At 40.4% G+C, this 24,135-nt stretch overlaps 1 protein-coding gene and 3 pseudogenes across 1 annotated transcript; 3 read left to right on the top strand and 1 right to left on the bottom strand.

Moving 5' to 3' along the window:
- Positions 1 to 3,494: 3,494 nt before the first annotated feature.
- On the top strand, positions 3,495 to 6,075 carry LOC124974407 (peptidyl-prolyl cis-trans isomerase FKBP8-like; annotated as a pseudogene).
- A 151-nt stretch (positions 6,076 to 6,226) lies between these two features.
- LOC124974418 (DNA (cytosine-5)-methyltransferase 3B-like) lies at positions 6,227 to 8,792 on the top strand. Its single transcript, XM_047537697.1, is given in 4 exon segments — positions 6,227 to 6,765; positions 6,767 to 6,836; positions 6,839 to 8,577; positions 8,579 to 8,792. Coding segments are annotated over 4 exon segments (2,562 nt in total).
- A 3,097-nt stretch (positions 8,793 to 11,889) lies between these two features.
- On the bottom strand, positions 11,890 to 13,149 carry LOC124974406 (N-alpha-acetyltransferase 30-like; annotated as a pseudogene).
- Positions 13,150 to 22,079: 8,930 nt separating this feature from the next.
- On the top strand, positions 22,080 to 23,793 carry LOC124974419 (lamin-B1-like; annotated as a pseudogene).
- The last annotated feature ends 342 nt before the right edge of the window (positions 23,794 to 24,135 follow it).

Below are 24,135 nucleotides of genomic sequence, written 5' to 3'. Positions count from 1 at the left end.
TGTAAAAGTTAGACTTAACACTTTTTTTTGTACAAGAGAGGAATGTTCTGTCATGCATAATGTGCTTGAGTCCCTGTAATCTATAGGCACGTGTTAGCAAAAGAAAAACAAAAGCTGAGAAAACACTCATTTTCACCTTACATTTGTAAATCGGGTTAATTTAATCCTGTACCTTATGTGGAAAGGAACTTTTTTGGTTTTACCTTTTTTGTTTTGGTGGAAGAATGTGCTGTAGACATAATATAAACCATTACAATGTTTGTGGTTTACTTAGGTATAATTCAAAGTGTTGTTAATTGAGGACAAAGGGTATTGCAGAAATGACAACTTTGGTTTGCTGAATCTCATTTTGAGTGGTCTTGTTATTTCAAATTGTTCCAACCTCTAGTTCTCCGTGGCCTCTTATTTCACTGTGTCTCATCTTCTTGTATGTTCCTTTATTGGCTTTTTCTCCCCCACCACCTCATGGTATGAGTTATTTTAAAATGAAAGGGGGAAACTAGTAAGTTTTTCAAGTTTAAAATAAAGCACTGATGTAACTTGCTAACTAAACTGAAAGATAAATTCTGCCTAATATCAAATATCACTTAACTGCGTTCTTCCTTTCATACATATTGTTCCCTAAAACCTCTGTCCCTTATTCTTTCATTGACTGTTTTACTTCTATGTACCTCTGATTCCCTTTGTTCTTTTCCTGCCTGTCCATTGAGTTTATGAAATGGAAGATTTTAATGCATGCTCTAGTGTTTGGATGGTGTTGTGGTTTGTCTTTCTACTTACATGTATATCCTATTCACTTTCTTAGAATAACTCTCGATCTAAATTTGAGCAGTCTCCATTTTGGCAACTACTCTGGCATTTGGCACCCCAGTAAAGATTCTTTTAAAAAAGTGGGAAACAAAGAGTGTATTTTCTTAACATGTTTGCCAAATGTGTTGGCCTCTGAGTAACACTTTTTCTGTCTTAAGTTGTCCTTACCCTAAGATGTAGTAATATTTTAGAATATTATTAATTTTAAGTCCTATGGTCACACCCTCTTAGAAATCTTGAACAAACATGGATTTTGAAAAAGGACAACAAAGTCTTCCCATGTAAATATAAGACCTCTAGCTATTTCTAACCCTGTTCATTCTTCAATTCATCTTTCTTGTTATTCATTGATTATCATTATGATAGGGTAGGCTTAGTTTGCTACGCTGCTAGCATCCTAAGGTGATACCTTTGTTGGAGTAATTGTGATTAGGATAATTCAGTTCAAGCAAGGCTGAGTTTAGGACAGAAGCTTCCATTGAAAATTCTTTTTGTGTCGTGACACACATTTTAACAACCTCTTTGCTGACATGAACAACAACATAGTGATTTATCTACATTGAAAATTCATGAATTTTCAGATAGGGCCAACAATTTCATATGTCATGCTGGTTTTTTTCTTAGGTTTTCCCCTCATTTGACTTTATAATTGGATAATAGTAAAAAGCAGTACTGGCAAATAATCCACAATATTCCAGTACAAAATAATGAAATGCTGTCACAGCTTTTTTGGAAAAGTTTTATGTTAAACCTATTGTTGTTAGGTGAATGTATTGGTTGTTTCCCTTTATCTGGAATGTGTCATAGATTTTTTACTTTTAACCCTCTTTAATCTTTATTCAATTCATTGACTTAAAGTTTGAGAGCTAAACACTGGGATTTTTGGGTAACAGACTGACTATTGTTTGCATAATTGTATTTGTCATTGTACAGAGAAAGGATATGAATACCTTTAGTTAAATCTGCACTTTATAAATATCAAAAAAGAGAAATGATGTACAAATTAATTTTTGTATAATCTGTTTGAAACAAGAGTTTTGTTTGCTTAATATTAGGACTTTTCCCATTTTCTGTAAGTCTCTTGGGATCCTATGGAGAAGCTGTTCTTATTAAACACCAAACATTTAAGTCCATTCTCTGGTACTAGCTATTAATTTGGTTTCATATTCTACTTAAAAATTTAAATACACTAAAATATTTTTAAGAAAAAGAAAAGTGCAAACACAAATTAATCATGCTTTATTTGACTGCATCTTATTTAGAAAGCTTGAACATTTCAAATCCCATTAAAACTCTCCAAAAGAATACAAAGAATAAGAAAAAAGTATGTAGCAATATCCACTCATCAAACAGCAGTCCAGTATTTTGAGATGCACATTATATTTTATAGATACTCAACTCATATCTGCTATCAATGTAATATGGTTATGTTTTTACAAACATGAGAAGCTGTTAACAATATACCACTTATTTTAATGATGTCATGGTGCATAGAAAAATAACTCTGACATGCTATCAATTTAATTTTATCTATGCTCTTCCAAAGTGGTGAACTTCATGATATTTAGACAGCATAGTAAACAATCACATCCAGTTGTATACATGACAACCAACATCAGAACATAGAGCAAGGTAAAGTTGAAATGTGACAAATTCCTTTATGTATATTTGTTGAGCAAAGGGGGAAGGTAATTTGAAAAAGAGAGGCAAAATTATTAAAATGAATTTTTTTAGTAATATTTTTACTTTTTCTTATTTTCCTGGCTATAATTTCAAAAACTACTGCCTGTTTTCTGATCTGTGGACTTCTGTAGAGTAAGTATCTTTATCCAAATGTAAAGGAAATCATAGCCAATCGACACACCAAAATTCATAGGATACCCATTAGCCTCTTCAACACTAACATATATAGCTTCACAGTAGCATGTATAAAAATATTCAATAGTACCAACTGCCAAATCAGTGTCAGTGGATAAAATACAGTCATCCTTAAAGATACAGCTCCCCATTAATAGAAAGTTGCACCAAGTTTCCTCAGTTTTAGCCAAGTGAACCCACTCTATCAATTATAAAAGTAACTGTTTCAACCGGATGAAAGTTTGATCATAAATAGACTCAAAGGGTCAGCTGAAAAACTGAGTGCTGTGGTCATGATACTTTTTAATATAACCAGCATTTGCCCATTAAATGTTTAAAGACAATGTAAAATGGAAATATCTTCTTAAAATAAGGAATTGTAAATGATCCCAGCAGCAGGAAGTTTTATTTCTCATCACATATAAATTGGGTATATTTATTTTGAAAGTCCTTGTTATCAAGTTCATTTTCAAAACATTATTGTGAACAAAGAGTATCTTTCTTTTAAAAATAAAACATCAACAAACTTCCCTGAAAAGGGCCTTATCAACTGTTAATGAAGGTAGAGTTTTAAAAATGCAGCGATTATATTTATAAAATATTCAAAACAAATCCTAGAGCAGAAATAAATCCAAATGAAAATGAAAACATTCCTACAAAAGAGTTTTCACCAAGAATAAATCTTCTTTTTTTTCTTACGGGTACCTAGGTTTTCCAGTTAAGTAAATTATCCATCAAAGATTTACTGACTTGGGGGCAGGCAGGGGGGCACAGGACCTCAGGCGGGGTCCTGGAGCAGGAGGGCCAGTTCCCACTCCCCCAGCAGTATGGCATCCTGTGCTGAGCCCTCGAAGCCCACTGTCCCACCGCCTTCTTGTGTCCCACCTCTTGAAGATTTCAAGGTGCTGGATGGGATTGAGGATGCAGAAGGTGAGGAAGAAGAGGAGGAAGAGGAGGATGATGACCTGAGTGAGCTGCCACCTCTCAGGGCATGGAACAGTCCCCTCTGGAGGAGGCTGAGCAGCCTGGGGCTCTGGCCCAAGAGTTCCTGACAGCCATGGAGCCTGAGCCTGCTCCAGCCCCGGCTCCAGAAGAGTGGCTGGACATCCTGGTGAATGGGCTGTTGAGGAAGAAGACACTGGTCCCAGGTCCACCTGGCTCAAGCCTACCAACCAAGGGACAGGTGGTCACCGTGCAGTTGCAGATGTCGCTGGAAAATGGCATGCAGGTACAGGAGGAGGAGGAGCTGGTGTTCACCTTGGGCAACTGCGAAGTTATCCAGGTTCTAGACCTCAGTGTCCCACTCATGGATGTGGGTGAGATGGCCATGGTCACTGCTGACTCCAAGTACTGCTACGCCCCTCAGGGCAGCAGGTGTCCCTACATCCCCCCCACTCAGGCCAGTGCCTGGAGGTCACCCTGAAGACAGCTGTGGATGGGCCTGATCTGGAGATGCTGATGGGACAGGAGCTGGTGGCCCTGACCAACCGGAAGCGGTAGTGTGGTAACACCCACTACCAGCAAGAGACTTCCTACTGGCCACCAATTTCTATGACCTTGCCATCAAGGCCATCACGTCCAGCGCCAAATTGGACATGACTTTTGAGGAGGAGGAGCAGCTCCTGCAGCTGAAAACGAAGTGTCTGAACAACCTGGCAGCCTCGCAACTGAAGCTGGACCATTACCGCTCCATCCTGCGCTCCTGCAGCCTGGTGCTGGAGCACCAGACCGACAACATCAAGGCGCTCTTCCGGAAGGTCAGTGTGCTGGTTCATCAAGGCGAATACAGTGAGGCCATGCCCATCCTGAGGGCAGCCCTAAAGCTGGAACCTTCCAACAAGATGATCCACGTGCAGCTGTCCAAGCTGGTGAAGAAACACATGGCTCAGCGCAGCACAGAGAAGGCCCTCTACAAGAAAATGCTGGGCAACCCCAGCCGCAGCCAGCCAAGTGGACCAGCAAGAGCCTGGTCCATCGCTTGGAAGTGACTTTTCGGGACGACTGCTATTGCTCTGGGGGACATGGCACTCTCTGTGTTCATCGCAGGGACCCGGTGGCCACCACCCCTCTGCACACTGTGGACCCCACCCTGCACTCCTAACTCCCCAGCTTCCTGTCCACTGTCCTCTGTGGCCTGGCCCCCTCTGGATTGGGGGCAGCCAGGGTCGGGGGTCATGAAGCCCAGAAAGCAGGAGGGACTGAGACCCCCTAGGAAGAAAGTGGGGTGCAGCCCAGGGGAGGGGCCCTCATTCCTCCACCCAACTCTCACCCTTCCCTCACCACCCGGGAGATCAGGGCTCACGCCTGGCCTCAGTATCTTCTCCTCAGTAGACCTGGGGCAGCCCACCCAACCCCCCTGACCGCCAGCCCTTCCAACCCTACCTGCCACCCCTCTGTCCAGGCTCCCCACAGTGAAATAAAGCCTCCCACCCCACAAAAAAAAGAGAAAGATTTACTGACTCAATTGAAACCAATTAACTTTAAAATTCATTACATTTCACTGATTAGCCAAAATACATTGTATTAGTAAACATGGTAGCTGTTCAGAAACAAAAAGAACACATTAATATTTTTTCATTTCTGCCTTTAGTGTTTTCTCTGAAGGAACAAAGCAAAGCTCCCCAAAGAATCTGCTGAGTCAAGTGAAAAGAAAATAAAAGCAGTTTAAAATGGATAAAATGCACCTTGAAATTTATTTCTAAGATGAAGAACCAAAAGCAAAACATTTTAAAAAGCAAAAGGAATGTGAATCCAAATCAATTGGGAAAGAAATTCCAGCTACTTTATAAAAGCTGATCTTCGCAGCTTAGCAAAATTTTTGACTAAAAATATCACACCAATTTACATTAATTTTCTATTCTTTTCCAAAAATGCCCTCTTAAAAAAAGTGCATCCAAAACTCAGCAATTCCATTCTCCCTCAACTTTTCTGATACCTTTCATGCCACTCCTCTAAAGTTTTCCAAATAGATTCAACTTCCTACTGTAGAGAATGTAAAGAGAGAGCCCACAGAATGGGAGAATATCTCTACCATATGCACCTCAAATAGTGCACTTATCTCCACATTTTTCTTATCCAATCTCTTTGGATTATTCATCTTGGAAATAAATTTCAAGGTGCATTGTATGCATTTTAATATAAAGAACTCAAAAAACTTACACCAAAACACAAATAATCCAATCAATAAATGGGTTAAGGGACTGAACAGAAACTTCACAGAAGAAATAAAATTGATCGACCCTCCGCTGCAGCCCGGTCCGCCCGCGCCGCTCCCTCGCAGCTGCTGCCCCCGGCCAGGCTGTCTCAGCCCGCGTGGACGCTCTGCTCCGGGCGCCCCCGGATGGTGGCACCAGCCTACTGACCGGCCGGCGAGCGGGTGGCCGCGCCTGGCCGGCAGTTCTGGGTTAAGTGATCCAAGTAAACGTAGCTCGGCGATCGAGGCGCTGGAGATTCGCTAGCCTAGCAACCTGCGTGGCCACCCGCCGGCCTTCCGCCGGCTGGTCCCGACCCGCGGCGCCACCACCAAGCCGCGCCCGAGCCATCCCCGCAGCAGGAAACAATGAAGGGGGACACCAGACACCTCAGTGAAGAGAAGGGCGCCAGCGGGAGGGAGGACTCCACCATCATCATCAACGGGGCCTGCAGTGACAAGTCCTCTGACTCCAAAGACGTCTCCTCCCCCCCATCCTGGAAGCCATCCGCAGAGATCAGAGGACGCAGATCCAGCTCCCGTCTGTCCAAGAGGGAAGTCTCCAGCCTGCTCAGTTACACTCAGGATCTGACAAGAGAAGGAGATGGTGAGGAAGATGGGGACGGCTCTGACACTCCTGTGATGCCGGGACTGTTCCAGGAAACCAGGACGCGGTCTGAAAGCCCAGCAGTCCGAAATGGAAATAGCAGTGCCTCCAGTAGAGAGAGGTACAGGCCCTCCCCACTTTCCACCCTAGGCCACCAGGGCCGCAGTCACGTGGACGAGTCTCCCGTGGAGTTCCTGGCTACCAGGTCCTTAAGGCAGTGGGCAACAGCATCGGGGGCAGGTACACTGTGGCCATCTCCGTCTAGTTCTTACCTCACCATCGACCTCACTGATGACAACGTGACCCCCACAGAGCAGCAGTACCCCCTATGCTGGCCTGGCTGAGGACAGCCAACAGGAGAACACAGAGGCCCCCCCCAGGTGGACACAGAGGGGAGAGATGCAGACAACATGGAGTAGCAGGATGGGAAGGAGTTTGGAATAGGGGACCTGGTGTGGGGAAAGATCAAGGGCTTCTCTTGGTGGTCTGCTATGGTGGCTTCCTGGAAAGCTACCTCCAAGCGCCAGGCCATGTACCATGAGCGATGGGTCCAGTGGTTTGGAGATGGCAAGTTCTCTGAGGTCTCTGCAGACAAACTGGTGGCCTTGGGGCTGTTCAGTCAGCATTTTAACCTGGTCACCTTCAATAAACTGTTGTCATACAGGAAGGCCATGTACCACGCCCTGGAGAAAGCCAGGGTACGAGCTGTCAAGACCTTCCCCAGCAGCCCTGGAGACTCATTGGAAGACCAGCTGAAGTCCATGCTGGAGTGGGCCCACGGGGGCTTCAAGTCCACTGGGATCGAGGGCCTCAAACCCAAAAGCAAGCAACAAGTGGTTAATAAGGCAAAGGTGCATCGTGCAGGCAATAAGAACTTAGAATCAAGGAAATACGAGAACAAGAGTCGAAGACGCACAGCTGATGACTCTGCCACCTCTGACTACTGTCCCCCAACCAAGCGCCTGAAGACCAACAGTAATAACAATGGCAAAGACCGCAGAGAGGAAGATCAGAGCCAAGAACAAATGGCTTCTGATGTCACCAATAACAAGGCCAGTCTCGAAGATAGCTGTTTGTCCTGTGGTTGGAAAAATCCTGTGTTCTTCCACCCTCTCTTTAAGGGTGGTCTCTGCCAGACCTGCCGGGATCGCTTCCTCAAGCTCTTCTACATGTACGATGATGATGGTTATCAGTCCTATTGTACCGTGTGCTGCGAGGGCTGTGAGCTGCTTCTCTGCAGCAATACTAGCTGTTGCCGGTGCTTCTGTGTAGAGTGCTTGGAAGTGCTGGTGGGCACAGGCACAGCTGCAGACACCAAGCTTCAGGAGTCCTGGAGCTGCTACCTGTGTCTCCCCCAGCACTGCCATGGGGTCCTGCAGTGCAGGAAGGACTGGAATGTGTGCCTGCAGGCCTTCTTCACCAGTGACATGGGGCTTGAATACGAGGCCCCCAAGGTGTACCCTGAGATTCCTGCAGCCAAATGGCATCCCATTAGAGTCCTGTCACTGTTCGATGGAAATGCCACAGGTTACTTGGTTCTCAAAGAGTTGGGCATTAAAGTGGAGAAGTATGTCACCTCTGAAGTGTGTGAAGAATCCATTGCCCTCGGAACCATTAAACAGGAGGGAAATATCAAATATGTGAATGACGTAAGGAATATCACCAAGAAAAACATTGAAGAGTGGGGTCCATTTGATTTGGTGATTTGCGGAAGCCCAGGCAATGACCTATCAAATGTGAATCCGGTCCGGAAAGGCCTGTATGAGGGCACTGGCAGACTCTTCTTCGAATTCTACCACCTGCTCAATTACTCGCGCCCCAAAGAGGGGGATGACCGGCCATTCTTTTGGATGTTTGAGAATGTTGTAGCCATGAAGGTCGGCAACAAGAGGGACATCTCACGGTTCCTGGAGTGCAACCCGGTGATGATTGACGCCATCAAATTGTCTGCTGCTCACAGGGCCCGATACTTTTGGGGAACCCTACCAGGGATGAACAGTCCTGTGATAGCATCAAAGAATGATAAGCTTGAGCTGCAGGACTGCTTGGAATTCAGTAGGACAGCAAAGTTAAAGAAAGTGCAGATAATAATCACCAAGTCCAACTCGATCAAATGGGAAAAAACAACTTTTCCCTATTGTCATGAATGGCAAAGAAGAGGTTCTGTGGTGCACCGAGCTCGAGAGGATCTTCAGATTTCTTGTACACTACACGGATGTGTCCAACATGGGTCGTGGTGCCTGGCAGAAGCTGCTTGGAAGGTCCTGGAGCGTGCCGGTCATCAGAAACTTCTTCACCCCCTTGAAGGACTACTTTGCATTTGAATAGTTCTACCCTGGCCTGCTGGGGCACTGGGGTGCCTGGGACAGAGCCAGGACCCAGAAAGCACCCTGATCCCTAACAGGCACCCCGCTCTGCCCTCTCAGCAGAGCTGTGTGGGGTCTCCCCGCATACCTTAGTCCTCCTGCTCTCTGGGAGCAGAGCCACCTGACCCTCTCCTGCAGGGGGTGGCTGAGGTACCACCTCCTTGTGCACAATTCCGACCTAGTTGCTCAGAGCAGCCAAACATGGTGCTCATTTTTTCTTCTAAAACTTTAAAATTGAAGTACATAGTAAAATGGCTTTTTCCTCCCTCCTGGGTTTACCACTCAGAAACAATGGCTAAGATACCAAAACTACATACTCACAGCCCTCTGATACTCAGGTTGAAATGCCAAATCACCCAAGACTGTTATCGCAAGACTTTTTAAAACTGTCTACAGCTCTGTTTACAGGAGTGTGCAGTTGTAGACATGTAGCTGAGGGACATTTTAAAGGCCCAGCATGAATGCTTTTTTACCTAGGGCTACCAGAAGAGGAAGTGACACATAGTTGAATCTTTGCCTCAGTACAAGGCCATTAGAGTATTTCCCACCATGATGGTGATTCAGCAGGGATGACCTCATCATCTTCTCATTCAGGGCTATTCCTCCCCCAACCCAAGGGCAGTGGCCACCTTAGCTAAATCCCTCCTGGAAACTGCAATAGAAGCCTCTGGGGTGTTCAGGAAGGGGTGGGCCAGAGTTATATATAAGCTGCTGGATATTACATAGGAGAAGTTGGGCTTCTCAGTTATCTCCTTCCCTGTGTGAGGGGCGTGATGGAGGGAACCTAGTGAGGTACACCCCCCTCATCCCCTCTCCAGTAGGCATAGGTCCCCAGATACCTCATCCTTTCTGGATTCAAGCCAGTGACAGCCAGGGACAGAAGCACATTCCTAACTTTTTCCCCTCATCTAAGAGATGGCCGGGGGAAAAACTGCAATAAAAGCTCCATCCTCCCTCCAGAGATTTTAAAATCCTTTTTTATTCCATGATGTCATTTTTTAGGGGAACAGGAGGTCGGGCAAGCTGCATTTCTGAAATGCTGCTGTGATGGTTTTTAACATCTTTTACTCCTCTTAACTGGTGCTATTCAGTAGAATCAGGAACCTTGACACATTTTGTGGGGCTTTTTATACACTTTTTAAAAAAACTCTCAAGACTTCTATTTTTATGTTTAACATTTGCATTAATTTTTTTTTTTGGTAACTGGAGCAACATAGCAAGTATGGGGAAAAAAACGTGCCTTGTTTTCAACAGTTTTTGCTAATTTTTAGGCTGAAAGATGACGACGCCTAGAGGTGACCTTATTCTGTTTACTTAAAATCAGTATTTCTATAAAAAAGAAAATAAAAGAAAAAAAAGAAATACAATTGATCAACAAACATGAAAAAGTATTCATCATATGTAGCAATTAGAGAAATGCAAATCAATAATACACTGATTTAATCTCACTCTAGGGCTGGGGAGATAACTCAGTCGGTAAAGTGCTTGCCCTGCAAGCACAAGGCCCTGGGTTCGATCCCCAGCAGCGCAAAAAATAAATAAATAAATAAAATAAATAATCACATTCTAGTCCATTTTGAAGAATAAAATGAATAAAATAGTGTTGGTGAGCATGTGGGAAAAAAGGTACACTCACACACTGCTGATGGGACTGCAAATTGCAACCATTCTGGAAAGCACTATGGAGATTCCTCAGAAAACTTGGAATGGAACCCCCATTTAACCCAGCTATCCCACTCCCTGGTTTATAACCAAAGGACTTAAAATCAGTATACTACATTGACACAGCCTCATCAATGTTTATAGCAACTGAATTCACAATAGCTAAACTATGTAACCAACCCAGGTTACCCTCAACAGATGATTAGATAAAGAAAATGTGTTATACATGCACAATGGATTGATTATACTCAGTCTTAATGAAATCATGGCATTTTCAGGTTAATGGATGGAAGTGGAGAATATAATCCTAAGCAAAATAAGACATTTCCCAAAATCCAAAGGCCCATTGTTTTCTCTGATATGCAGATGCTGTTATGTAATGTGGGGGGAGGGCTAGGGAAGAATGGAGAAATTTGAATTGGGCAGAGGGGGGTGAAGAAAGGGGAGGGGGTGAAGGAGCGGGTAGGGTGGGTAGGGTGTTGGAATAAGATGAACTTTGTTACCTGTGTTCATGTATAATTGAGACACAATGGGTGTGACTCTGCATTGTGTACAACCAGAGAAATGAGAATTTGTGTCAAAATACATTCTGCTGTCATATATAACTAATTAGTACAAAAAAAAAAAAAGAAAGGAAGAACTTCTAAAGTAAACCACTCTGTTACTTAGCTGGAAAATGTATCCCAGTTAAAAAATCTGAAATAATTTATTACCAAATTTAGAGTTGAAGTAAAACAAAGTTTTCTTATAAAGAATTTAAAGAAAAGGAAAAGAGAGCATGCATTCAAAACCAGAGATGAAGACAAATATTCTTATCTATGCAGACATTGGCGGGTGCAGTTTGTTACTTTACTTATTATAAGACAATACACCACCCTACATTTTTCTTCATTCACTATTCACTGAGCTACCAATATTCAAGATTGGAGAATTTAATATTTGAAAAAATAAAACATGAAATTGAAGCTTGTCCCTCAACCATTTCAGAAAACTATGGCAGGTTTGTGTGATATGTTATATACTCAGAGACTTTTATAACCTACATTGGCTATTTTAAGGCACAAAAATCATGTTCCATTTACTGGTTCTATGATAAAATGATCACTACGTAAATAATATTGTCAACAGGCTCTGTAAATGAACAAAAATTGGCCAGGAACTGGCACATCTTGTTCATACCAAAATATCTCTTAAAGTTTAAAACAATCTCTTTTAATTCAGATCAAATATGCTATGCCAAAGTGCAGCAAATATTATGGGACACACAATGAGACACTGACAGGGAATTGCTTCATGTAACTTACTAAATCCACCTGGGAAGCAATTCTGTACAATTTCTGCATTTCATGCAAAGCTCAATTCTGTGTGGATGGAAGTTATTCCTTGATGTCAACTTCTCAATTCAGCCACAGTTTAAGTTGCAGAGCATCAACTCCATTTATTTTTTATTTTTATTTTATTATTTTTTGGGGAGGGTACTGGGAATTGATCTCAGGGGCACTCAACCATTAAGCCACACCCCCAGTCCCATTTTTTTTCTTTTGTATTTTATTTATAGACAGGGTCTCATTGGCTTTCTTAGTGCCTTTCTGTCTGTTAGGCTGATTGAACTCATGGTCCTCCTACCTCAGCCTCCTGAGCCACTGGAATTATAGGCTGCACCACAGTACTCTGTACATCAACTTCATTTAAATACAGTCTGAACATCCTCTTATCTCAAACAAAACCAAGGTTTGAATAAAGTTTCAAAGCAGATTTATTTGTTATTTGTTATTTCTGTTTCCAAAACAACCTCATTGCAGTCTCCTTCAACCATGGCATATGTAGCTTTCTTAACCAAGTTACTACCACTGCCATTTCTCCGGTATATGGAATCCACAGCTAATATGACAATATAACCTCTGAAAAACATTTTTTGGGCATATCCAACTTGCAAATGATGACACCTACACACTCTTTCCCTACCATGGCCAAGAAGCACAGCTATGTCCAGTTGTGGATACAATATCTATACATATAAATGGAGTAGGATTCAGACAGATCTTTGGTGATCAGTCTCATGATACCAGGCATTTGTAGCTTGGATTCATATCAGAAATATCATGTCATCTGATCATCCATAGGCTCGATCTCCCTGCTCTCCTAATGACTTTGTAAACAGCAACCATTGACCAGGGACCAAGACAGCAGCCACAACTTCTAGTCTTCTACTCTGTTCCTACCGTCAGTCTATTGCAGGCCACCACAGGGTCGCTGGCCCTGGGGAGCACAGTTCTTGCATTAATGCAGAAGGAGTGAAGGGGTCACTCTCCTGAGAGTATCCTGGCTCCCTTTGTTGCAGTCACTTTGAGGTCCCTGTTGAGGTTGGCCGTGCTCCTGGCCACCTGAAACTTGCTCTTGAGGGAAGCAGCCACCTGGAGGTGCTGCAGTTCATGGCTGATCAATCCAAAGAGCTGTTGCTGCTCCTGGGGAATCAGCTAGCCGTCCACCCAGCTCCTGCTGACAATGCCTTCGTGCTCCTTGTCATCCTCCTGGTCCTTGCTGTAGCAGGTGAGAGCAGAACCCGCCCCGAAGGGGCAAGCGGGTTTGCCCACTGCCAGGGCCAGAGAGGCTGGTTGTGCGAGGAGGCTGCTAGCCCCAGGTGGTAAATCCATCATCCCCACACTGGTCCCAGTCACCGCTGCCACCACTCCTCTTCCTCAGCAGCCCTGACTGCCAAGAATCTCACCTAGTCACAGTCGCCTTTTGAAGTCATAAATTTTAGATGGCACATTACCTTGTTTTTCCATATTTCTTGTGTTGCTACAGTAAGATTTGCACATCTACTTGGATGGATATTTCTTGACTTTTATGTGGTTCCTTCACAGTATGCAACTTACTTCTGTCAGTGTGTCTTGGGGTTGTTGTGTAACAGTGAGTTTATTTCAAACTGGACTTCACCATGTAATCTTCTACTCTCATTTGCAGTTTATGGATTTGGGGACAGAGTGCACTGCATTACAGTCAGAGAGACCACTGACTCTTTAAGACATGTCAATATGGAGTAACTAGTACTTCAGGCAGATGTAACGTAGGCAGTAGAAAATGTGATGGAACACAGAGAGAAAAACAGACAGAAAAAAGAAGGTCAAGAATTCCTCCTAGCCAAGGTGTTCAGAAGGTGCTCAGAACCTAAGAGTAGGTTCTCTTAGGCTTATGTTTATTTTGGGGGGTTTATGGAGTCTAAGGTATCTTCATATTATAAACATTTCTTTATATGTTCTAAAATATTGTTAAATGATTTATAATTATCTTTCAAATCATTATTTGAATAAATTGGAATGGTATTTTGGTTATGGACAGTTCTTTTAAAATTTTATGCATTTCTCATTATACTGAATGATAATATTTCCAAATGTTTTGTCATCAACTTTCAGAATTTTCAGCTTTTCTAGAAAATTATTCATTTGGTACAAATAACTAATTTTATTTTTATAGGGTTCAGTAGGAATTTATGTATAATTTATAGCAATATAAAATAGACAATGTAATATGTTGAATATATTTTAATATATTTAAATATCTTATATTAATATTAATTATTGTCACTTATACATGTGTAATATAACATTCACTTTATACTTTACATGTGGTATAATCATACATGCATCTTATATTTATTTATATTATTGCAAAATTTACATAATCTGATATAATATTCATATACATGCATTACCTATTCCACCATATTGCTTTATTCAAATGTGTTAATTTTGGCTTTGATTCCTATTAATTCACTCTTCTTTCTTTCTTCTTTTTCTTTTCTTAAATATTACCTCTCAGAAAGAATGCACAGAACAGACAGCTATGTTGAAATACAACTGTAACCTCCTCAGCAAAATATTCTCTGATATTTTATGTACATTTAATTTAATATATGAAATATAGGTAACTACTTGCTAGAGACACCTGTGTGAAACAATAAATTTGAGAAATAAATACTTACATGTTTTGTTTAGCTTCCATTGCATTAGAAACTTTACCTAAATAAATACACCTTTATTTAAGTTTTCCTTTTTGGGTACTAGGTTTTTTCTCTGAAATTACTATTAAAAAGTATCACATTTTTGTGTGATTAGAACATTTCTTGAGATATTAATACATTTTTATTTTTCTGTTCCTTTTTTGTTTTTCTTGGTAGCATATAACTTGAAATTATAGAAAAACTCAATGATGCTCTAAAGAGTACATTTTTTCTTATGTAAAACAATATTACACTTAGAGTTTAAGGTTTTTTTAATTTCCCATAATTTTTTATTTTGTTTCTTGAAAATTTTTTACTTATTTTAATTAGTTATACATGACAGTAGAATGCATTTTGACACATTGTATTCAAATGGCGCACAACCACTCCATTCTCTGGCTGTACATGGTGCAGATTCACATCCATAGTGTAATCATACGTGTGTACAGGGTAATAATGTCTATCTCATTCCACTGTCCTTCTGTTCCCCACATCCCTTCTCTCCACTCACTCCTCTCTACACCATTCAAAGTTCCTCCATTATTTCCTACCACCTGCATTATGAATCATCTGTGTATCAGAGAAAACATTCAATCTTTGTTTGGGATTGGCTTATTTAGCTTAGCATGATATTCTCCAGCTCCATCCACTCACCTGCAACTGCCATGATTTCATTCTTATTTAAGGCTGAATAATATTCCATTGTTTATTTATCACATTTTCTTTATCCATTTATCTGTTGGAGGGTATTTAGGTTGGTATCATAGTTTAGCTATTGTGAGTTGAGCTGCTATAAACATTTATGTGTCTGTGTCCCTGTAGTATACTGATTTTAAGTCCTTTGGGTATAAACTAAGGAGTGGAAATACTGGGTCAAATGGTGGTTCCATTCCAAGTTTTCTGAGGAATCTGCATAGTGCTTTCCAGATCCATACTGCTTTCCAGAGTGGTTGCACCAATTTGCTGCCCCACCAGAAATGTGTGAGTGTACCATTTTTCCCACATGCTCAACAACACCTATTGTTGCTTGCATTCTTCATAATTACCATTCTGACTGAAGTGAGATGAAATCTCAGAATAGTTTTGATTTGAATTTCCCTAATTGCTAAAGATGATGAATACTTTTTCATGTATTTGTTAATCAATTATATTTTTTCTTCTGTGAAGTGTCTTTTCCATTCCTTAGCCCATTTAATTGATTGTGTTATTTTTTGGGGGGAGTATTAAGTTTTCTAAGTTCTTTATATATACTGGAGATTCAGGCTTTATCTGAGGTGCATGTTGTAATTATTTTCTCATATATAGGATTATTTCTTACTAGACAAATGTGCCAAAAACATACATTGGAGAAAAGATAGTCTCTTCAACAAATGGTATGGGGAAACCTTGAAATTCATATGTAGCAAAAGGAAAGTAAACCTCTATTTCTCACCCTGCAGAAAAATCAACTCAAAGAGATCAAACACTTAGGCACTAGAACAGAGATCATGAACCTAATAGAAGAAAGTAGGCCCAAATCTTCACCATGTCAGCTTAGGACCCCACTTCCTTAACAAGATCCCTAAAGTGCAAAAAGTAAAATCAAGAGTCAATAAATTGGATGGATACAAAATCTTATTTTTGTTTCTTTTTGCATGTTTTTAATATCTTTGAAATTGAATTTATTACATGCCTGGTTTTGTTTTGTTTCGTTTTCATACAAGCTGTTTCCTGCAAATATTTGATTATTCATGAAGTTGCCTGAAAAGTAGTAAAACAAATCTTAGTGAAATGCATTTTATTTGATGATGTGGATCATCAGTGCATTTTAATTAGTGGACAGAACTAAGGTGAATTTTTCCTTCTCATGAAATAACATCACTCCTCAACATTTATAGCTAATTTTTCTTGAATTGATAAATTCCTATACAAAGAAAACTTCCAATATCTTAACTTTTGTATTGAAACCTAATAGCTCTCCTTTTTTGAACTGAGAATGACCTGTTTCCTTACTCTTTGGCTTATAGAACTTTATTGCATGTGTCAATTAAAACGATCAATAATTCTTTGGCAGTTTCAGGAAGGGAGGGTGTGTGCTGGCCAAGAGGTGTCTGTGGCGAGGCAAGGGAAGTTTCAAGTGAAAGGTTTCTTCTGTCCTGCTCTCCTCTGGCAGCATCATACTGGAGCCCAGCAGCTTGCCTATGCATATCCAGCTTCCCTAGGAGGTGGCCCAGGTGACAACAAGTCAGAGGCTCCTGTGACTATGACAGCAGTGCCTGCTTCAGTCCCAGCAGGTCCCAGGCCCTGGCCCTGGCTGGCCCATATACAGTGGTGCATATAAGCTGCAGAAAGTTGTGGAAAGTAGAGTTACTACTGTGATTCAGGCTACCCTATGCAAGCCCAGGCAAGAATGTGTAGCAATAAAGTTATCAAGTTGGAAAAATGACAGAACAGTGTGAATGAATCATTAAAAGAAATTCAAACCATGAGTCAGTACAGCCTTTCCAATGTAGTGACCTATTACACCTCTTTTGTGGTAAACGATTAACTTTGGCTGGTCATGAAATTGCTAAGTGAAGGCTTGATGTTGGACATCATCAGATCCATTGTCAACCAAAGACAGCTCAAGAACAGAGTAGATTTGGGGGTAAATGCATTCTCAGCAACAGGGGGTGATGATACAAGTAATAAAGTAAAAAAAATGTCTTGGCATGAGTTGATGGATGGCACCTGAAGTCATGAAACTAGCAAGAGGCTACAACTTCAAGGCTGACATGTGGGGTTTGGGAATTACACCATTGTAATAGTACCAAGAGCAGCAACTTATCACAAATAACCTTCCATGAAAGTGTTAATGCTGACTTTGCAAAATGATGCACCCACTTTAGAAACCCAAGTAGAAAATAAATGATGAAAAATTACAAGTCCTTAGAAAATTACTTTCACTGTGTCTTCAAAAAGATCATTGCAAAAGACCCACAGCAGCAGAACTTTCAAAATACAAACACTTCCAGAAATCCAACAACAGAGAGTACTTGATTGAGAGTCTCCTTACCAGATGCCAGACATAGACCAAAGAGTCAAGAAGGTAAGAGTAGTTCCGTTGTCAAGTGGACACCTCCATAAAACTAAAGGTAGGAACTGGGAGTGGAGTGACAACAGGTGGATGAGAAAAGTGAAGAGGGGAAAATAGCTACTTCTTAAGAAAAGTCATGAAAACTAAGAAAATCCAGAGGCCTTGGTGAATATCTGCAGCATCCCCCAGCAAATAGAGTCACCCTCTGTGCACAAATCTTGTGGCCAACCCCAATGTGAGTGAAGAGTACAGAGATGTTTCTTGTGCTGTGCCCCTTGTTTTAAGATTGAGAAACTCCAGGAAGGGACTTAATAATATGTGATTTGAGTTTTCTCCAAGAAGAGATATGGTCAATGGTATATTGCAGGAACTCTTCTCTGCTGGCCTGGTTGATAGTCCTGATGTAGTTATAGAGGCTGATAACTTACAGCAGATTGTTGATGATGTCAAAGCTTTAAAAACATTGACATTTAAGTTGGCTTCTGACTGTGAAGGGTAAGAGATTCCTGATGAAGTGAAGCTGAATGGGTATGCTGAACTCAGTGTGAGGTGATGTATATCCCTGGCTGTCACCATGATCTGTCATGCCCTCCTCCATACCCACTCCCTGTCCACTTCCTCCCACCTCCTCACTTCCAAGTCCCATCAAAATCAGAAGATTGTGAAGAGGCTAGTTTTAATAAAATGGGATAAAAATTAATTTTTAAAACTTGTAACACTCCGAGTTCTGCTTTATTCTCTAGCAAATTACTCTGTGAGACCAAGCAAATGCTACAGCTGCCTGAGTGTTGCTGATTTTTCCAGAAGCTATTTAATATTCTTAGCAGTCAATTCTGATAGCCTTTGAATGAAAATCATCTGAAATACACTCAGGTGTTTCTATTTACTGATAACAAAAGGAATTTTCTATCAGAAACCTCTTTCTCTGTTCATTGTTGTTATTTCTGTTATAATAATTCAATTGTATATCTGACAATACTGCCTCTTTCATGTTGTATTTCAAAATTAATACATTTATAAAATTAAGATTTATTAGCCAAACTTGAATTCTAGTTATAAAACTGAATGTAAATATTATTTTTCATTTATTTATGCATTACACACCTTAACTATGAGAAAAATGTATTTGATTATATGCTTCTTGTAGTTAATCTCTTGTTATTTAAATAAAATATTCAGGTCTATCTGTGGAGTATTTGTAAATTCTATTTCTTGAAATGACTGAATTAGGAACTTGGATGCTTCTTCTTTTGATTTGTTTGCCTAAAAACCAATCCATGATCTTATGGTTTCTTGGGAGAGGGGAGTGCCTTGCAAACTTTCACATGAAGAATGTGTCTGAGGCTGATTTCCTCTGGAATAGTCTCAGATCTAAAATTTTCTGTACATAAGGTGGCATATGTAAGATATGGCTCATTGCAACATTTAGGATGTTATAAAAAATGTTGCCATTCTGTTAGGTTGCTAACTATATCCATCTCTAATTTGGCTCTCCTGAAGAGATAGTATTTATTATTCTAAAGGTAATGAGCTTTAAAATACCAGAACCTGAATTTCACTTAAAGTGTGCTGAATACCTAAGTATAGTGAAAATAATCGGGGTTGTACAATAACTGAAAAGTAAAATGCTGCCAAGTTTCAAGAATAAATACTTTTAACCCACATAACCTTCTGCTTGACTATATATTCTGAAACTAGTATATTTTAGAATTTTCACAATTGAAGTGTGAACTTTCAGGGAGGTGTTCTCTCAGGATGGCACTATGGCTCTTTTCCAGTGAACCCTAGATATGGCAACACTTTAATATTATTTTTATATTACTAAGAAAAAAGTTCTTTATAATTGCCTTAGCATACTTATTAAGGTGTTCAAGAGCCATTTGCATACAACTAAATGTAATTCATTCCATTATATTGTTTGCACATTGATTATTCAAAGATAACTACAAAGGTAAAAGAAAAATAAAAGCCTAATGAAAAAAAAAATTGCTCTGCACTTATTGAGAGATGTTTGTATGCTTAGGGAGAAAATTGCACTAGAGTGAACAAAGGCAAACAGGGAAGAAGAACATCTGTGATCTCTGATAAATTATCTGATCCAAGGAAGAGCAATCAGTGATCTGGAATATACATCTTACCATAAGATGATCCTGTAGCTCTTTTACTTTTCATAAGTGATGTATCACCACATGTCTTCAGAGAGCTGATGGTAGGGACTTATTTCCCACTCATGTCTGGATAAGCGAAGAGAAATTCTCCAGTCCTAGTAATAGATCTGAGCTGCTACTCACTATCACTGTGGGAGGGGTGCACTCAGAAAACAGATCTTACTGGGTGAAGTACTGTTAATGGTCTCCATGTTTGTGTCCGCCTCAAATTCATATGTTGAGATCCTAACCCACAGGGTGTTGATACTAGAAGGGGGCAGTGGGATGTGATTATGTGACCTATGGGACTGGTGTTCTCACAAAACAGGGTTGTGAGTGCACACGGGAACCCTTCCACCATGTAGGACCCAGTGAGAAGGCACTGGGAACCAGGAAATTGGCCCTTACCAAAGACTGACTGTTCTGGTACCCTGATCTTGGACTACCCAGTTTCAGACACTAAAAGAAACTGAATCTGTATTGTTTGAAAACTATTCAGCATATTGTATTTTCTGTAGCAGCCCAAATTTTCTACAACAGGTATTCAACTGGCAATATTCTAGGGTTCAATTTCTCTTTCAACAGCTCCACAGGGTAAACTGGTTGGGTAAGTTATGTTCTAAGATTTTAATCATGTCATATTTTTTAAACAAATGATCTTAAATTTTGAACCAACAGCAGTTATACTTTAAAAGACTCCAGTCATTTCAGCTCTTGAGTCTTTAAAATTTTATTATGTGATTTATTTTATATGTGAAATTCCCCTTTTGTGGGTTTATGGTCTAATTATCTTTGCTATTCTAAGTCACTTATGACTTAGTTCCAGTTGTAAATGTGATGTTGCTGCCATGCTCTAATTTTCCTTATTCTTTATGCTTTATTTGCTTACACTTCTTATATCCACTTAATATTCAGAATTTTTGGGGGGAGAGATTATAAATATATGATTTAATCTGTAATATTTTAGTAGAAGTTATAAGTATTTACTTCTTCAGAGTAATCCTATTTGAGAAGAGTGTTATATGGAATATGGAATAAGAATAATAAAAGCCAAGAATACAATATTAATAATTTTAATATACTGTTATATATCATTTAACAATTCAGCAAAGTCATTTTATTTAGTCCTGACAGCATTTCCAAATAATAATTGCAATTACTCTGAGACAGTCATTATTAATATTACTATTCAGTTGAATGTTCTGTAAAGTGGAGATAATAACAAGTACATAGGTTCTTGTGAATATGAAATACAAACTTATACTCTGAAATTTATGAACTTTGATTTTAAGATTTATATAAATTTATAAATTAATTTCACCTTCATACAATACACAAAAATATAGAATAGTGCCTGCATAATTTGCATTTGTGAGAGGTCTAAAAATATCTTTTCAAAGATGTTCCCATCCTAATCTCAACATCTGGAGAAGATTCAGTGTTATATGACCAGAGGAAATTAAGTTTGTAGGTAGGATTAATGTTGTCAGTCACATGCTAAGTAGATCACCCTAGAAGAGCCAGGTCAACTCAGTGTAATTGCAAGGCCTTTTCAAACTTGAGTGATTGAAGCAGATTCTAGAGAACACATGACAGAAAGCAAAGATGAAGTCATGCAAAGTGAAGCCTCAGTCTGGTTCTCCTACTTTAAATGATCAACAGAAGCCACAGGTCAAGAATTCTACCAAGTCCTAGAAGATAGAAAAAGCAAGGCATGGGATTCTTTCTTCAGCTTCTCAGTTTTGTTTTAATCTACTAAACTAGTAATATTTTTTGTAACAGCAATCAGAAACATGAGTGCTCAAAAAGTATTACTTTAATAAATCCCTATTTTAAAGATGAATAAAATGAGCAAAAGAGGATTAATAATCCTAAGATCATATTGTAAACCTTAGAATTAGAATATAAATACACATTGTGTAAATTAACGACTATTCTTTACTTTCAATCACAAAGTTAAAGTTTTTAATGCTTGCAATACTACCAGAAAAAAATTAAAGGTCCTTGTTCCCAGCCTGCAGCAGCTTCAACTCAGCCTGAGAGGAACAAACTGCTGTGGGAGCCAGAGACTTGGTGGTGGCTACATGGATCTGCTCTGCCTCCTGGTCACCATCCTCTTTCCTGTTCAGACCTTGCCTGTGTGCATATTTTCTCACAAAAGACAATTTAGGATCCACTGATTGATTCCTGGCACTCCCCCTTTGCTCTTTGTTCCTTAACCCGCTGCCTCTATCCTAGGTGCTTCTCCCTCCCCGCGTGGACTCAGAATCCAAGGGTGGGTCGCCAGTTTGTGCTTTTGGTCTTGGCTTAGCCCCTGCAAACTTTTCTCTGCCAACTGTCCCATTGCTGAGTTCTCCCCACCAGAATGGCTCACTGCCTGCCATGGCGACAGCGACCTCCTTGTCGCGGTGGACAGGCATTGGCGCTGGTGTCCCCACTACTCTGAGGAGCCCCACGCAACTGTTGCAGCTGCAGAAGGAGGACCTCCATGAGTTCAATAACCCACTGGCCCTGTACATCAACAATGTGCACAGTCTGAGACAGAAGAGTGGGTTGCAGCTGCAGGTGACTGAGTGGAAAGAGGTACACAGTCACTAGTTCAAGGGACTCAAGGTGCTATAAGAAACCAAGCTGGTCCATGCATGACTGGTGCTAGAGGATGCAACTCAAGAATCGGCCAAGCTGCAGATTGAGTTGGGTAAATGCCAGACCAAGTATGATTAGCTTCTCCTCAATTATGCTAAGAAAGAATCTGATCTTAATTGAGCCTATATCAAGCTTTGAGAATGTGGAGCAGCACTAAACTCTAAAGATGCAGCTCTAGCTACTTTACACTTGGTGTTCAAAACAAGTTTAGAGGGAGATTTAGAGGACCTGAAGGATCAGCTTGCCCAGGTATTTTTGTGCCAAAAACACAAAGAAACTTTACTTAAAGTGGATTTGGAGAATCTCTTTCAGAGTCTTCCTGAGGATTTGGAGTTTTGTAAAAACATGTATGAAGAGATTAATGAGACAAGAAAGTATGAAACACACATGGTAAAAGTGGATTCTGGATGTCAGATTGAGTATGTGTATAAGTAGGCTCAAGTCCTTCATGAAGTGAGAAAGCAACATGACGCCCAAGTGAGGCTATACAAGGAAGAGGTAGAGCAGATTTACCATGCCAAACTTGAGAATCCCAGACTGTCCTCAGGGACGAATACTGACTGATACTGTCAACAGTGCCAGGGAATAAATGAGGGAAAGTCCTGTGAGAATTGAAAACCTTTCATCTCAACTTTCTATTCTACAAAAGTCTAGATAGAGCATGTTTGAAAAGAATTCAAGAGTTTGAGGGATTGCTTGCAAAGAAAGAGAAAACATTCACTGCATGCTGACAAAGAGAGAGGGATGGGGAAATAAGGGATAAAGGATCAGGTGCAGCAACAGCTGACTGATTATGAACAACTTCTTGATGTTAAACTTGAAAGCTGTGCTTACAGGAAACTCCTAAAAGGCAAAGAGGAGCTGCTGAAGCCCTCTACAAGTCCTTCTTCCCATGTGTCAGTGCCCTGTGCATCCTCAAGTTGTAGTCTGTGTGCAAGTAGAGGAAAGCAGAAGGGAGTTCAGTTGGAAGAATCAAAGGTCAGCAGTAGTGTCAGCAGCATCTTTCATTCCACCTCAGTCACTGGGAATGTGTGCATTGAAGAGATCTAGGTTGATGGGAAATTTATTCAATTGAAAAACACTTGTGAACAGGATCAAACAATGGTAGGCAGAGGTGATCAAGAAAATTGTAGACACATTGATCCTCACAACATACTTCAAGATATGTGCTGAAGGCTGGTCAGACTGTTTCAATGGGGGCTGCAAATGCTGGTGTCACAGCCAGTCCTCCCACTGACCTCTTCTGGAAGAACCAGAATTCTTGGGCACTGGTGAAGATGTGTAGGTTATACTGAAATTTTCACATAGAGAGGAGGTTATACAAATAAGTATGGTCTTTTAAACAACCATACCTGAAGAGGAAGAACTAACTGGAGTGGTTGTTGAGGAAGAAGTATTCCACCAGCAGGGAGCCCCAAAATCATCCAACAGAAGCTATGCAATTATGTAAACTTCTCAAGTCAACTGCCTTCCTTAAGGTAAAGATGTATGATAATCCTTAAGGATATACAGTGCAGAGCCATCTCAAAAGCACAGACTATTTTCATATTTCTTTTACATAAATTTTAAGCTGTGAATCTGATGGCCTTAATTTCCTTTTTGACACTGAAAATTTTGTAAAATAACTCATATCCATACACTTTGTTACAAGATATGAATTATTGACACTATTAACTGTGTACTGTGTGGAAAGGGTCACTTCCAATTTTTCGCTTTAAAAAACATGTATTTTATTTTCTTTTTCATTTTTAAATTTCTTTGAGAATGTGAGGGAAGGATAAATAAATCACTG

Source organism: Sciurus carolinensis, unplaced genomic scaffold, assembly GCF_902686445.1.
Source record: "Sciurus carolinensis unplaced genomic scaffold, mSciCar1.2, whole genome shotgun sequence".
Lineage (NCBI taxonomy): Eukaryota > Metazoa > Chordata > Mammalia > Rodentia > Sciuridae > Sciurus > Sciurus carolinensis.
Note: the sequence above shows the minus strand (reverse complement) of the source record. Positions and strands in the feature narration are given on the sequence as shown.